At 35.4% G+C, this 16,325-nt stretch overlaps 1 protein-coding gene across 2 annotated transcripts in view; it reads right to left on the bottom strand.

Moving 5' to 3' along the window:
* The window catches only part of ATAD2B (ATPase family AAA domain containing 2B), a 150,671-nt gene that overhangs the window by 29,739 nt on the left and 104,607 nt on the right, over positions 1-16,325 (bottom strand). The window contains exons 20-22 of one of the 2 annotated variants that reach the window (XM_067703596.1): positions 15,700-15,835; positions 13,463-13,659; positions 9,782-9,941 (exon numbers count right to left, since the gene is read on the bottom strand). In XM_067703596.1, coding sequence (XP_067559697.1) covers positions 9,782-9,941; positions 13,463-13,659; positions 15,700-15,835 — 493 coding nt within the window. The remainder of the gene's footprint in view (positions 1-9,781; positions 9,942-13,462; positions 13,660-15,699; positions 15,836-16,325) is intronic. The other variant, XM_067703597.1, reaches the window with a different exon arrangement.

Raw genomic sequence — 16,325 nt, 5'->3', positions numbered from 1 at the left:
ATAAGGGTAGGGGATTAAGAGGTACAAACTACTATGTATAAAATAAGTATGCTACAGGATATAATGTACAGCAAAGGGGATATAGCCAATATTTTATATAACTTTAAATGGAGTATAGTCTATAAGAATTTTGAATCATTACTTGTATAATACTATAAATCAGCTATGCCTCAATTTTTTAAAAAGTATATGGGAGGAAAATGAATGAATAAGTTATTTTTTTTAAATAACCTTAAACAAACAGGGAAGTCAGTTTCTTGTAAAGGAACCTCATTAGTGCAGTAGGTAGAGTGTCAGTCTCATCAAGTGGGCTTCCTGTAGGGAGGATATGGTTGGGTCTTACTTTTTTATCCAAAAGACACTCTCTGCCTTTATTTGTGATGTTCAAGCCAGGTATCAGCAAGTGTTTCTGTATAAGGCCAGAGAGTAAATATCTTAGGCTTCTCAAGCCATAAGGTCTCTGGCAAGTATTCAAAGCCGCCCCTGTAGCATAAAAGCAGCCCTAGACAACATGTAAACAAATGGGCATGCCTGTGTTCCAACTATAAAAACTTCATTTACAAAACCGGGCAGTCAGTTTGACTGTAGTTTGTTGATCCCTGGTTTAGGGGATCATTTGCTTTTAATATAATTTATGTGATTATTAATATGCTTGCTATTTACTTTCTACTTGTCCCACATGCTCTTTGTTCCCTTTTTCCTCTTTTCTTCTCACTTCGTTTGGATTGTGTACAGTTTTATGATTCAGTTTTTCTCCTTGTTGGTTTATCACCTCTAACTATTTGCTACACTACTGCTAGCCCTATATAAACATCAAGGAATATTCCCTCTCTTTCTCCGGCCTCAGGTAGCTTCCTCACACATATGTGCTGATCAGTATTCAGCTAAAGACTGGAGGAGGCTCTTCTGCAGATCTCCAGAGTGCTCTCTCTGTGCAGCTTTCTCCTTCCTGGTACTCTGCCCTGAGAACTTGATCCACCTTGGCCTCTTACATTCCCAGCAATTCAGGGAGACTTCCAGGCTCTGCCTGGCTTCTTCTTTCCCGTACCACAGTCTGGAAGCTATCCAGGCAACTATAGTGCTCAACTTGTTAGTTTCCCATCCTTCACAGATCATTTCCATCGTTTCCTGATATCCAACGTCTTCAAAATTGTTTTTTCAAATATTCTGTTCAGTTTTTTTTCTCCATTGTTTCAGGCAGAAGAGGAAATTCAGTCCCTTTTACTCCATCTTGGCCAGAATCAGAAGTCTCCTGATATTTTAAAACATTCTTTGAAAACCAAATTTTAATGGTTATGTAACAATCCAAAGAAAGATGAACCTTAATTTTTCAAAATTATTGCTCTATTGTTGGAAGTTGAAAGTTCCTTCAAATTTTAACCACTACAAACAAAAAACTATAATGAACATCCTTAGAAGGAGCTATGCTTTCAAGCTGATATTTGTAGCCCAAGCAGCTTTCTGCCACTGGCTTTCCATTTCAGCTTGAAAAAAAGCTAAAAAAAGAGGTAAAATTAAATATAAAGGTCACATATCCAGCACATTATACTCTAAAATAACTCAGTGATCTTTCTTTATGTTTTTTTTTAAACACATGCTTCCCACCCACATTCCATCCCCAATTAAAGGGGAGAGAAGAATGAATTAATTAATTAAGAAAAGAATTCCATAAAAATTTCCCACTGATCTGAAGGACAAGGAATTTATTCTAAAGAGCATCTGTGGGGACTTCCCTGGTGGCAAAGTGGTTAAGAATCCACCTGCCAATGAGAAGCCCGTGCACCGCAACGAAGAGTAGCCCCCGCTCACCACAACTAGACAAAGTCCATGCTCAGCAACAAACACCCGATACAGCCAAAAAAAAAAAAAAAAAAATAATACCAAGAAGTTTTTAAAAAAATAAATAAACAATAAAGAACATCTGTGGGAATTCCCTGGCGGTCCAGTGGTTAGGACTCCATGCTTTCACTGCTTAGGGCCCAGGTTCAACTCCTGGTCAGGGAAATAAGATCCCACAAGCCACACAAAGCAGCCTAAATAAATAAATAAATAGCATCTGCATCTGACAAGGTAATGCTTTTTAAATATGCCTATCATTACAATTCTTTTTAATCATTCTTAGCTTCGAACAGTGTCTAAGTTTATACATAGAATAGAACTATAAGCTCACAGATTAAAATTAAAAGATATGTCCATATCTTGGATCTTCATCTTTTTTGAGGGGTAGGGGAGTCATCCTGGATCTTATAAGCTTGTGATAAAGGTGGAAAAGTATACATACAATTTTGTATGTAGTTGTTCAGAGACCCTCTCATGGCCACCAGACTTTTAAATTCCTTGCTTTAAAATTATACATGAATAATAGCTACATATTTACCACCAGTTCTTTTATTTTGTCTCATACGTTAAAATCTTAAGATTCTCCAAATCCATGAAATTTAAAAGTAACATAAGCATAGCAGAAAAACCCCATACATAACTCGCTTTGAAGTTAAGACAGATCACTATCCATTCAGTTGTGCCATGTAATATTTGTGGGTTTGTACACAAATTACATAACCTCTCTGAGACCCAATCTCCTTATATCTATAAAATAAAGATATTACCACCTAGTTTTGCCTTCAATAAAAAGTAATGGCTATTAGAATAAATTGATAAGTATTAATAAAATTAATACAATCACTACTTTTATGAAGGTATTTCAATGTGTCTATGTTTCTTTTGTAGGTGAACAGAAGTATATTAGCTGGGTTTTTTTCAACAAAATTATTAAGAAAGATTAATAATATATATATATTTATTATTATTTTATTTATTTATTTATTTATTTTGCGGTACGCGGGCCTCTCACTGCTGTGGCCTCTCCTGTTGCGGAGCACAGGCTCCGGACGCGCAGGCTCAGCAGCCATGGCTCAGGGGCCCAGCCGCTCCGCGGCATGTGGGATCCTCCCGGACCAGGGCACGAACCCGTGTTCCCTGCATCGGCAGGCAGACTCTCAACCACTGCGCCACCAGGGAAGCCCAATAATATTTTTTTTAAAACTGATTTTTATGGGATGATTTTTCATCCTAAATCATTTCATAAATAAGAAATTTTACTGTATTTACTGGTTCATATCTGCATTATGTTATTATGCCTCCATTTTATAATTTCTATGTACTCTGAGACTCCTTCAGTTAGTATATAAGAAGAGGACATTCATAAAATTTACTCACTGGTCACATTTATTAAGAATATGCTCCATACAAGATGTCTATACAGATCCTGTTCTCAATCAGCTTAGAGTCTAAAATACAGGATAAGGATATGTAAATAAGTAATCACTCCAGGAAATAAAAGAAAGGAATAAGTGTCTCAGAAAAGTTGCATAGTGTTATGATTCCAAGACAAAGGGATTACTTGTAACTGGAAGGAAATCGGAAAAAACTTTCATGAGCATAGCATTTAATATTCCTTGAAGGATAAGTGGGATTTTAAAAGATAAGCATGGTTTTAAACGTGATGCACTAGGTTTTCTTGTATATAACTTACTTCTCAACAAAACTGATTTAGAAAGAAAGAATGAAAAAAAGAAAGAAAGAACGAATGTACACACTCTCAGCAGAGGCAACACATTTAACAAAGGTACTGGAAGTACCAACAGTAAGACTGAGACTTAAATTGAGAATTGGGACCCATATTCCCTTGAGGAGGGTTCCTTCTAGGCTCCCCTCTCTTTTCATTCTGTATACTGCCTATGTGATCTCATTCACCCCTATACACTTATGACTCCAACCAGGTCTCTTACTCAAACTTCTATCTCTGAACCCCCATATACAACTACTATACAATGTCTGCATTTTATCTGGGTGTACCAGAGGTAACTTACATTAACACATCCAAAATTAAACTTAGCATACTGCCCATAAACCTGTTCCTCCATTGGTTTACTTGTCAGATTCCTAACACCGAGACCACAAAAACTCAGATGTCATTCTAGATTTCTGTCGGTCATACATAATTGGTTGGTCACTAAGCCCCCTATGTTCAATCTATGCTGCCATATCAAGTGAATCTTTTTTTTTTTTTTGGCCACGCCACGCAGTTTGTGGGATCTTAGTGCCCTGACCAGGGATTGAACCTGGGCCCCAGCAGTGAACACGCTGAGTCCTAACCACTGGACTGCCAGGGAATTCCCCACAAGTGAAAATCTTAATTGGTCTTCCAACCTCCATCTCATCATTCCCTTGACCTTTGATACTGCCTATAATACTATACTCTTAAATGCAAATCAAATCAAATCACTTTCTGTCTCAAAACCAACCAGTGGCCCCTTATCATCTAGACAATTAACTCTGAAATCCTTACACAGGATCAAATGAAGATAGGGAACTTAGTATGACATTTATTTATCTGCAGGACTCCCCGCTAAGAAGCCTTTAGGCATCTCTCAGGCCAGAGCTGCATATCTCCAGCACTGAACACGATTTACACACAGAAAATATTTCATTAACGGATGCTCAGTAAACGGAGATTCAGTGAGTGGAGAAGTGAGTGAATTTCTCACTACTCCTCCACAGACACTCTACTTTCCAGCCATATTCTTTTTTTTTATACCTTTGTACACTACTTTTCTCAGCCTAAAATGAATGCCCTTTTTAATCTTGTTCATCTCCAGTGTCTTCACCTCTGTGCTCTACTCACACTGTACATATATCTAATACACACCTTATGAAACTGCATTACAATCGTCTGCTGCTGCCTCAAGACAAAATTCAAAATCGCCACCTCTATGCTATCTCTACACCTTAATAATCTATTACAATTACCAATAGTTAGATAGTTGTCATTCCTATAAAACAGTGAGTTTCTAGATAGGAAGGACTGTGGCTTATTTATTAACTGTTATGGGCTGAACTGTGTTCTTCCCCAAAATTCGTATGTTGAGACTATAACCCCTAATATCTCAGAATGTTACTGCATTTGGAGTAGACTTTAAAGAAGTAATCAAGGTAAAAGAAGGTCATAAGAGTAGGCCCTAATCTAATCTGACTTGTGTACTTATAAGGAGAGGAAATTTGGACACACACAAGAGACACCAGGGGTGCATGGACACAAAGAAAAGACCATGTGAGGACACAGCAAGAAGGCAGCCTCCGAAAACAAAGGAAAAAGGCTTCAGAAGAAACCAAATCTGCCGACACCTTGATTTTGGACTTTTAGCCTCCAGAACTATGGGTAAATCAATTTCTGTTGTTTAAGCCACGCAGTCTGTGGTATTTTGTTAAGGAAGTCCTAGCAAATTAATACTATAACATATAGCATAAGGTCTGTCACATAGTAATTATTCAATATGTATTACTGATTTGAATATCTCCATCTCAAGAGGCAAGGACTGTCACAGAACTCTAAGCACTCAGCTCAGTAACAGCACATGATACTTACAAATACTAATAGAAAATATGAATGAGTTTGACTGAAGCATAGCCCATAGAGGGCTCCAAAAGCTGAATCTGTGAGCTTTATTCCTAAACAACTGGTGCAAAACAGAAGATTTTGAGAATACTACAAGACTAGGGCTGAAATTTCATCAAAATTAGCTAAATGAGGGTATGTATGCGAATGCACTTGAGGGCTAGGGGGGGCATGTGGTACAAGACAAAGAATGGGGAACAGTTAAACATAAAATATATCACATATTTATAAGATAGTAATTAGATCAAATATCTGATACTAGCCACATTTAGAACCTACAAACTAAAATTCTTCTGGCTAACATATTTAATTTTTGTCCACTTTATCCTCAAGGGAGAATCTGGGTAAACACTTAGGCAACATGTACAGCTTCCAAAATGTTGGCTTTTGTCTTCTATGTACATGCTAGTTTTTTTCCCCAAATGGCCAAGTGTTCTGCAAAACAGAACACTGTAAGCTTTCAAATACTCATGGGAGCTTATAAAAGTAATACAACATTCATGTAATTTCCACTTGCTACACAACAGACCCTGAGGTTATTTTCCTAATACATAACAAGTTGTTCTGTTGCTAAGAAGAAAAAAAGGGCTCTTGACTGAAGATATGAAAAAATCTGAACAGAGCCGAAATCATGCTTTTGAATTATATGACACTTTTTGCATGTAAAACAGTGAAGAAATGAAGTTACAAGTGTATCATGTCAACTCTAACTGTGAGATAGAGCCATATTCTTTGATTATACAACTGCATTCTGTAGTAAAAGGTTATTATGCACCAGAAATCATTGCTTCTTTCATAAAAGCAATATTATTTCAATGTGGTTATAATTAAGTTACATGGGGCGGGGTGGGGGGAGAATCTGGATTGATCCTTTCTACTGGCTTTTTCTAACCGCTCAAATTCATTTTTCACTATCAGTCCCTAGATTTGTTCCAAAATAGGATTAAATTTTAAATGTGGTCCAGGAAATATACTAATAAGTACAAAGGGTCATTCTAAAGCAAATATGTAGGTACCCACTAAGGAAACAATTTATAAAAAATTAAAGCATAATTTAAATAATAATGATAACAAGAATAAATATATGAATGACTAATCTTTACAGAATACTTCTCACATCTCAGGCACTATGCTAAGGGCCTAACATATTCAAGTTGAACCACATGAAAATGGCAATTTCATAAGGTTTAACCTAATACATTTTCTCATCTAATCCTTACAACTACCCAGTGACAAGAGTTACTATAATTATCCCCATTTGGAGATAAGGGAAGTAAAATTTAGAGGACTTAACTTGATCAAGTTAAAGAACTAGGAAATAAAACTGGGACTGAAGCCCAGGTGTACATCCAAAGCCCAGGCTCTCCTTACCTACTGCACAGTTTCAGTAACCTCTATGTCTTGAAAAACTAACAGGATGAGAGTGTAGGCACTCAAGTACTCTCACACACTGCTCAAGGCCACTATATAGACACTTGTGCAACTGTACCTTCACCAAGAACGCAGCAAGGGAATCAAAGGAGACTGACATCCAGCCCATTCTTTACTAGCCAAACTGTGGCCCTGTTGCTGATGCCATCTACACTGAAAAGGACATTCTCTCAGTCCCACAAAACTGCTATATTGGTTAACAAGTGACCCTGATGCTGCTAGAAGATTTTTTAAATTGTGAGAAAATTTTAACAACACAGTTTAAAAGCCTTAAAAGAGATTATTATACAATCTTTGATCCAGAAATTTCACTTTAAGGAATTTATCTTCAGGAAATAATTAAGGATATACATAAAATTTATGCCATATTCATCAGTGTTATAATAGAGAAAAAAGCTAAAAAATCTAATATGTCCAACAACAGGGTAGTAGCTACTATAATACATCCATATGATAAAAATTATGTGGTAAAAATACATTAACTCATAACCTTTTCACAAAATATTACATGAATGAAAATGTTTACAAGAGTTATATTTTTATTTTAGTAAAAATATTATTCATACATGTATTTCATATATAATATCTGTGCATGTGTGTGTGGCAGAGAGAGAGGGAGGGAGGGAGAGAGGGAAAGAAAAAGAGAGAAAACACTAGGTAACAGGATTATAGGTTGCTTTAATTTTCTTTGTTTTTATCCTCATAAATTTTTCTATGATATACAGTGAAAAGTAAAAAAAAAAAAAAAAAACACTAAACAACAACAACAAGATATAAATGTCCTGATACAAAGCTTAAAAACTGTTAGATACCAAGAGTAGCTATATAAAAGTTCATTCTGCCTCTTAACTTGGAATTAAAGTATGCAATTTACTGTGGTCTAAACTAAGACAAGAAATACTTAACTTCATGTAGAAATGAGAAATCCAAGTCATTCTAACAGGTGGCCTGAGTTAAGAACCACTGCCCATAAATACAGACATAAAGCAGAAACTGAATTCTGAATATCTTTAGATAACTGAAAGTCTGCATTAATTTTTTAAAAATAAAAAGCATCTTGGGCTTCCCTGGTGGCGCAGTGGTTGAGAGTCTGCCTGCCGATGCAGGGGACGTGGTTCGTGCCCCGGTCCGGGAAGATCTCACCTGTTGCGGAGCGGCTAGGCCCGTGAGCCACTGCCACTGAGCCTGCGTGTCCGGAGCCTGTGCTCCGCAACGGGAGAGGCCGCAACAGTGAGAGGCCCACGTACCGAAGAAAAAAAAAGCATCTTACTTGTATATCATCTGTTGAAGAAACAGAATTCTCAACAGAGTGAGAAATAGAGTAATGACCCCTGCCAGCTGGGAAAGGGCCTGGCACTATCAGCCAGGCCTTGGTGTATTCATATGAAACATAAAAACAATTTTAGGGACTTCCCTGGTGGTCCAGGAGTTAAGAATCTGCCTTCCAATGCAGGGGATGCAGGTTCCATCCCTGGTCGGGGTACTGAGATTCCACATGCCTTAGGGCAACTAATCCCACGTGCTGCAACTACTGAGCCCGCATGCTCTGAAGCCCATGTGCCACAACTAGAGAGAAGCCCGCACAACGCAACGAAGATCCTGTGTGCTGCAATTAAGACGCGACACAGCAAAATAAATAAAATAATTTTAAAAAATGAAAAGAAAAAAAAAACATAAACAATTTTACAGAACACCACTCTGTGACCATGATGGATCAAAATAAAAACAAGACCACTCCATAATCATGTCTGAACACAGACATAAGTATGAACACTGTCCTAACCACAAAAATAACCAAATATAATCCTATCCTGGGTAAGATGAATGACTGCCACTTCTTTACCAATCACAACTTTAGCCTTGCTCCATTCTTCTTGCCTTCCAGGTTCTTAAAATACCTAGTGCCCCAATTATTCCCACTTCCTAAGAGCATCTAATCCACTGCAAAGCCCTACTTCCTTAAACCCTCCCCAAAATCACTTAACGCTAGCTCAAATCCTATATGGCTCCCCATGATATACATTCTCCTTTATTACAATGTATCAATAAATCCATCTTGTTTAACTACAGATTATTCCTGGAGGTCTCCCCTGGAGGGCATTAACAGAGTTGGGACTACAGATTTGAGTACAGGGTGGGATTAAGAGTAAAATAATAAAATTATATAAAAATACATGCAGTCTATAGAACAGATAACGTCTGTCTACCTAAAGGGGGTCTTTTGATAAGTAAACTTATCCACAATAAGTTTCCACAAATTCGAAATTACCAGTGTTTATCAGCACTGGTGATGTTGACTAAATAAATAAATCTTAAATTCTCAACTATTCAGTTTTCCATTTTACCTGAAAAAAATAAGAATCTAAGTATAAAAAGTGAAAGGTAAATCAAGAAACTAAACCCGGAACACAACACTTAGAATAATAAAATCCTCTAATCTAAATATATTATCTAATAATAAATGAATTAGCAAATATTATATATAGGATGGATAAACGACAAGATCCTACTGTATAGCACAGGGAACTACACTCAACATCTTGTGATAAACCATAATGGAAAAGACTATGAAAAAGAATATATATATATGTATAACTGAGTCATTTTGCCGTACAGCAGAAATTAAACACAACATTGTAAATCAACTATACATCAATAAAATCTTTTAAAAAAGAATAAAATCCTCTAATTTAAATATATTATTTAGTAATTTAACAAATGAATTTAATAATTAAATATTTAAGTATATTATTAGTTCCTCATCAAGAAGTTTCTAAATACAGTAATATGTCATTAAGATTAATTTATTTATCTGAAATATAGGCAAGCTTTATTTAAATTTTAAACTATCTTCTCATTGATCACCAAAGTCAACCTTGCCCAGTGCATCCTTACCTCCTGGGTCCTTATCTGGATTGTACTCTAAAGCATTGCTACAGATGAGGTCAATATCTTTCAGGAAATCCTTAGCAGTCAGGTAATTATGCTTATCAATTTTAGTGATTACTGTTGATAAATCCATTGGTTCCTTGATTACTTCAAGATAATCTGAAACCTAAAACAGGATATTTTAATGAAAATTACTTCTGATATTTCATATAATCTACTCATAAAAACATAAAACAAAACCATACAGTTATTTTAAAATTAAATCTAGATATCTAGGAAATCATTACAGATAAGGATAAAATTATAGAGCAATTTATGCCACTAAAGATACTATGTCATACTTTCCATGAAAAGCTTCAGTTTCAAGTCACATCTAAATCAACTCTGAAAAGTTTCTCATCTTGAAATATGAAACAAACTGTGTCAGCTTTTTTTTTTTTAAATCCTTTGGATACACCTGAGAAGAAAATGTATTGGTAAAAATACCCAATAAGCATCAATAAATGTTACCTCAAGAAAAGAATTTTTTAAGGAAAATAAAAAGAAACAGATTTTTTTTTCTTATTATTAGAGATGTTCTCGGGTAAATCTCTTTAAAATCTCTAAACAAAAAAATTATCTGTCTTTTTCAGTTTTCCAGGATGAATCGTTTCATGGAAAGAGTTTTCTGCTCCTTTGGATTCATTACAAACATTCTGAGTCAACTGTATAACAAAAGTAAGTATTGCTTTCATGACTAGAAAAAATTTACTGGCTTTGTCCCTAAATATAAACAAATCTACAAGCAAAAAATACATTTTGCTCAGTGTGATTTTCTGGGAGATAACCCAAAATAGAGATATTGGTCATGACTGCCCAATAAATTGTATGTTTTGTATCATTTGACCAATAAGAAAGCTCTTCCAACCTATATATCCACAGGTATACCTTGTTTTATTTGCACTTGCCTTTACTGCGCTTTGCAGATATTGCACTTTTTTAGAAATTGAAGGTTTGTGGCAACCCTGTGTTGTCAGATCATGGTTAGCATTTTTTAGCAATAAAGTATGTTTAAATTAAGGTATGCACATTTTTTGTAGACGTAATACCATTGCATACTTAAAGAACACTACAATATAGTGTACACATAACTTTTATATACACTGGGAAACCAAAGAATTCGTGTGACTCACTTTATTGCAATATTCACTTTACTGCAGTTGTCTAGAACTGAACCCACAATATCTCCAAGGTGTGTATGACTGTATTGTCTTCCTTAATGCAAATCTCAAATCAAGTAATTAGGTCTGACATAAACACAGTCTTAGAAATGTCTAATTAGTCCGGGACCAAATTCTGGGAATAGGGTAATTTCTGTTCTATGAAGCTAAAGGCTAGTTTTCTCCATTGCAGATGGCACTGATGCTTTTTGGGGATTTTTTTGTTTTTTTCTGGCCTCGGCATGTGGGATCTTGCCCAGCCAGGGATCAAACTCATGCCCCCTGCATTGGGAGCATGGAGCCTTAACCACCAGTGCAGTCCACTGATGCCTTTTTAAAAATTTACATACTGAATATATATTCATATGAATAAATACACATATATGCATATACAAAAACATATGCATATATATATACATACATATTATTTATATGTTTTTAAATTTTTAGATAGATGTGTGTGCATGTTTTGATTTATTTTTCATTCTCTAGGAGCTAAAAAGCCAGCCAATCTCCTTATAGGGAGACAGTGGAGCTACACTCAACAAGGAACAGTTCAGAAGGTATTAGTTGGATCCTTGGCTCTGACAATTGACATGTATTGTGTACACGTGGAAAACATTTTATAAACTTTTGCACTATAAAAATTTATATTACTAAAGACCATAAAATTTTAGCACCTATGCTTATTTAAATTCAACACTTATTTTCTAAACTTTTGTTTCCTCTGCAATTTGCTTTGGAATTTGATAAAGTTTTTAGACATTTCAAATTCATTATTTTAATAAAAGTTTTTGTGTTTTAGGTTATCAAAATGCTATCTTAGTTTCCTCTCTCTATCTGTCCCAGAGACCCCTAAGTTTTCAGCCTTAAAAGTAAACAAAGAAGCAGTAGCAAAATGAACCTGAAAAAGAAAAGAAAAAAAGGAAAAAGAGAAAACATCACCCTAAAATTAAAGTTTTAACTGACCAACATCTTCTATCCCCTCCCACTGCCTTACCATCATTTATAAAACTTTCAGTCTATCACAGATTGCATTTGAAATCTGACAATCTCTTCTGGTTAGACAGAAAAAGTTTTCCTGGACAAAGGCAAAACTGGTTCACTCCCAGCATAGGAGGCTGACTTGGGGGCAAGTCCTTATCAATTAAGTGTCAGAGTTCCCATACCCAATTTGAAATAAAAATAAACATTTATAACAATCTTTAAAGTGGGCTGATAGTTTTAAGACTTTCTGAAAATACCACGAGGGAAAAAATATGCTTCACGAATATAAAATATGTATTAATTGCAAGAGCAAATAGGCAAGTCCTGTTATTCCAGTAGAAAAAGATTGACAGCTGTGATATAAAGAATGTGGACTTCGAATTTTAAGAAACATTGAGTGCTGGCTGCGTCACTTGCCAATAAGCCTCAGTTTCTTCAACTGCAACATAATAATGACCTTGTGGGGCTGCTGAAAGGATCAAATGGCTAAAACTGTGTATTGTGGATAAACATACAAATAAAATTAAACACAGTCCCTTTATTCCCAAAAAGGGGAGGTGGGGGGAATAGATATTTTCAGGTTTTCCAAGGGGAAAAAACATAATGCTAGCTCACAGGCATAGATGAGGTAATGATTCCAAAGGAATCTGCTCTGATCCAAGAGTACAGATTTCACAATGAGGACACAACATTAAACTCTGCATCACTTCATAATTCAAATGTAAAAAAAGATGAAGAAAAAATTAAAACTAAAAACACCAAAGCTGTTCAAACATGGAGTCTGAACTATAAGAAGAATGCCAGTAAAGACTGCATTATGTGCATCCACACACTATATTATCCCAGGATAAAACAAAACAAAATAAAATTTATTCTACAGTATTATAGTAGATTCCAAATGGAAAATTTCTTTTCTCATCATCACAAACCATGCTCCCACAAGGACACAAAACAATACACATAGAAAGTGAGAAATTTTCCACTCAGAGCAGAGAAAATTCTTGGAGAGAAAAATAACAGGCTGTGCCTATAACCTCATACAGCATCTTAGTCACAGACATTTCCAAAATATGAAAGACAAATTTCAGGTTTCTTAGCTACCTCCTTCAGTAAGGTATACACAATTTGGGAAATGCCAATTTTAATTGGTATTGATTGGTTAATACCAATATTCTTTTGGAGAGCAGGATTTATCCTGGAATAAAAATAGTCTAGTATGGACATTTCACTAAAGTAACTTTTAATCCTCTTCTTAAATGAAGAGTAGGAGATCACAAAGATCAATACTAATCAAGAGGACATATACAAATTGTCATTAACTTCATCCAAAAGTCACCAGATGTTTGCTGATGACATTGGTAGTTATCACATGGATTAAAATTTTACAGGCTAGGGGTAATATTCATCCATGCCTTTGCTTTTTTCCTTCCAAAAAAAGATGTCAACATTTTTTTCTTTTAGCCAGTTCAACTTCACTGTTTGCACACTACTGAAACAAGACCTCTTCAATATCCACCGGTTTGCTGAAGATGTTAAAGCGTTTATCTGTGGCCAGCCTCTTGGTTACATCCCTGAGAAACAACCGCAACTCTCTTAAAGTATTTTCCTCCTGGTCCTCCATCCGAATTTTTTCTGATTCTGACAATTGACGAGGTGGAGAAGGTAGTGCAAGTGGAAGAACTTCCATAGCACAAAGACCTAAAGAAAGTAGAAGAAAATGTTAAGATTCCAACATGGCAGGGTCAGGACCTCAATTACTTTTCTGACACTCTCTCAAAATGTTTTTTTAAGAAAAGGAGAATTCCAAATACATGTGAACCATGTGAATTCAGCAGGTAAAAATTTGAATGGAAACCAGAAGTACATTAGGGAATAGCTTTACTTTTATAAAATAACTTACAACAGGACGTCTTTAAAGCACAAATGATATGATTTTAAATAATTTGATTCTGAGATATTATTTACATACAACTTTAAGAAAAAGATTTCAAATCAACATAAATATCTTCAGGTGAAGTACTTGTATACTGATTTGCTGAAGTCAACCTTGTTTAAAGACTGTTTCTCAAAATGAGGTTGCCTTATATCCATGAAATTTAAATGGGCAAAGAATAATTCTTTGATCCTTCCCATTCTCAAAGACTTCTAATTTTAGACAAGTCTCCTACCCTCATATTCTTACTACAACACAGTTGGGATAGTAAATGGCACCTGCAGGGAGTGAAAAAAAAAAAGTAGTAACTAAAAAAAAGAATCCCAAAGACATGAAGAAGATGGAAAACCCAGGCTTAAGTGTGATATATGAAATCTATGGTATTCACTATCTACTGTAAAACAAACAAAACATCTTCTTAGAAGGTGAAGTATTAACTTGCCTAACCATAATGCTCTCTAATTCCTTAAAAGATTTTCCTGGTATCACACTGAAGCTCAGGATTAAAATCCTAAGTATTCTCGCCAATTTCTAAATAGCCCCTAAGATGAAAAATGAAAGTCAACAGGAGCAACTCAAAAAGAAAAAGAATTATGTTCAGCCTTAACATAGAAAATTCAGATCTACGGGACTAAAATATGACTAGGAACATGCAAGATACTTTATTAAAATGAATCATTTTAATAATGAAATATTTTAAACGCTGTTATTTAGATTAGCAGAAGGCAACAACCAATAATCAGAAGGTATAACTTCCATGTTGAATATTCCAAAGTTTCTGTGGGGAAAATCCCACAGCTATAGTCATTTGATAGATGTTCATCTTAAAAGCACTGAGAAAATGTGAAAAGGAGCCACTAAAGGACAATAAAATTATTAAAGTATTGGATAATATAGCCACTGAAAAACAAAGTATTGGATAATATAACCACTGGAAAACAAAGTATGAAAAAGCAAGGAGTTGGCAGGGATGGGAAATGTATTTAATATCCTATAAGAACAGCTACGAGAAACATAAAAAGCAGAACAAAAAGAAAGAGGCTTAAATTTTTTTTTAACAAACAGGACTGCTATTTTCTAGAAGAGGATGAAAGATTAAGCAAGGGGATCTTATCTTTTTGCACCTTTAGTATTAGGAAAAGAAACTCTCTTTTGAATGACTTAGCATGCAGTCCTTACTTAAGTCAGGGGACTGAAAATCTAATTTTGAGGCCCCTCTTAATGCTATTAGGCCCAAATCCAAGAAAACTCTAATGCTTAAAGAAAGCCATGATAGATTTCCATGTGCCTAGCATAATATATCTAAATAATAGGTGCTCAATAAATATTTGAAAAATCAATCAATAAATAAGACAAACCAGAAAAGGCAAATGTTCCCACCAGTTCTTGGCCCAACAAAACTACCCTGGCCCAGAAAGCAATAAGCACAACACCTGTTGTTCACAACCTGATAGTTCCAGTCCTTAGTACTTAAAGTGACTAAAACACAGCAGAACCAAAGACTTTCTATGACTTTTTGAGCCTCAGAATGTGAAATCTACCAGAGCATCTGGACTGAAGTGATAAGGAGACTACATAAACAGTCACTCATTAGTAAAGCTTTAACAATGAGGCTGTACTTCCCAATCTCCTCAAGTCAGGTAAACACAATGGCCACTTCCACACGTGTTCATCTAAAGTTAAACAAAACCTGAAAAACTGTCTTCATTTCCACAAAGAAATGGGTTTTTTAAAAAGATGACTCCAAGATAGGATATCTCTTAACTCCAACCCACCCATTTTCCTAAAGGCTTTAGGAACTTTACCAGTGTGTTTCCTTCGTGGTGGAGCCATTGAGGCCTGATTGAGAATCAGTTCTTGGAAAAACTTTCTTCTGTCCTCTTCAATAGGCCTTTGAATATACAAGACCTCTTCGTACTGTATTCTAAAGATACATTTAACCTACACACATACACACACACACAAAGACATTAAATATTTAGAGAATTAAAAGCTTACATATTATACCAAATTATAATTTCTTCAACTTCGGTACCATTGTAAATGTCCATTGAACATCCATGCGCGGTTAAGGTTAACCTAGTCTTAGCCTATGCTGTTGAGAGGTTCAACCTCATGGAATAAACAAGAATGAAAGAATGATCCAGTTGCTCAAGTCATTAATAAATTATACTATAATATAAAAAAGGATAGTTGATTGTAATAGTCAGATGGCAACAATCTCAAAGAGCTGTTGCATAAGAGCTGAAAAGTAATTATCTACAACCTATTTACAATAGAGAGCTGGGAGGATGCTAACAACATTGCCTTATTTTAAGCGGTTTCTGTGTGCTTCTTATCCACTAACTTCCCTTCCTGGGCTCTTTCCCTACTAAGTCTATTCCACTGTATCCTCTGGAATCTTGATTTCATTGCATAAAAACTATACCTT

The sequence above is a fragment of the Pseudorca crassidens genome, chromosome 14 (genome assembly GCF_039906515.1).
Source record: "Pseudorca crassidens isolate mPseCra1 chromosome 14, mPseCra1.hap1, whole genome shotgun sequence".
Taxonomy (NCBI): Eukaryota; Metazoa; Chordata; class Mammalia; order Artiodactyla; family Delphinidae; genus Pseudorca; species Pseudorca crassidens.
This window is presented reverse-complemented; position numbering and strand designations above follow the sequence as displayed.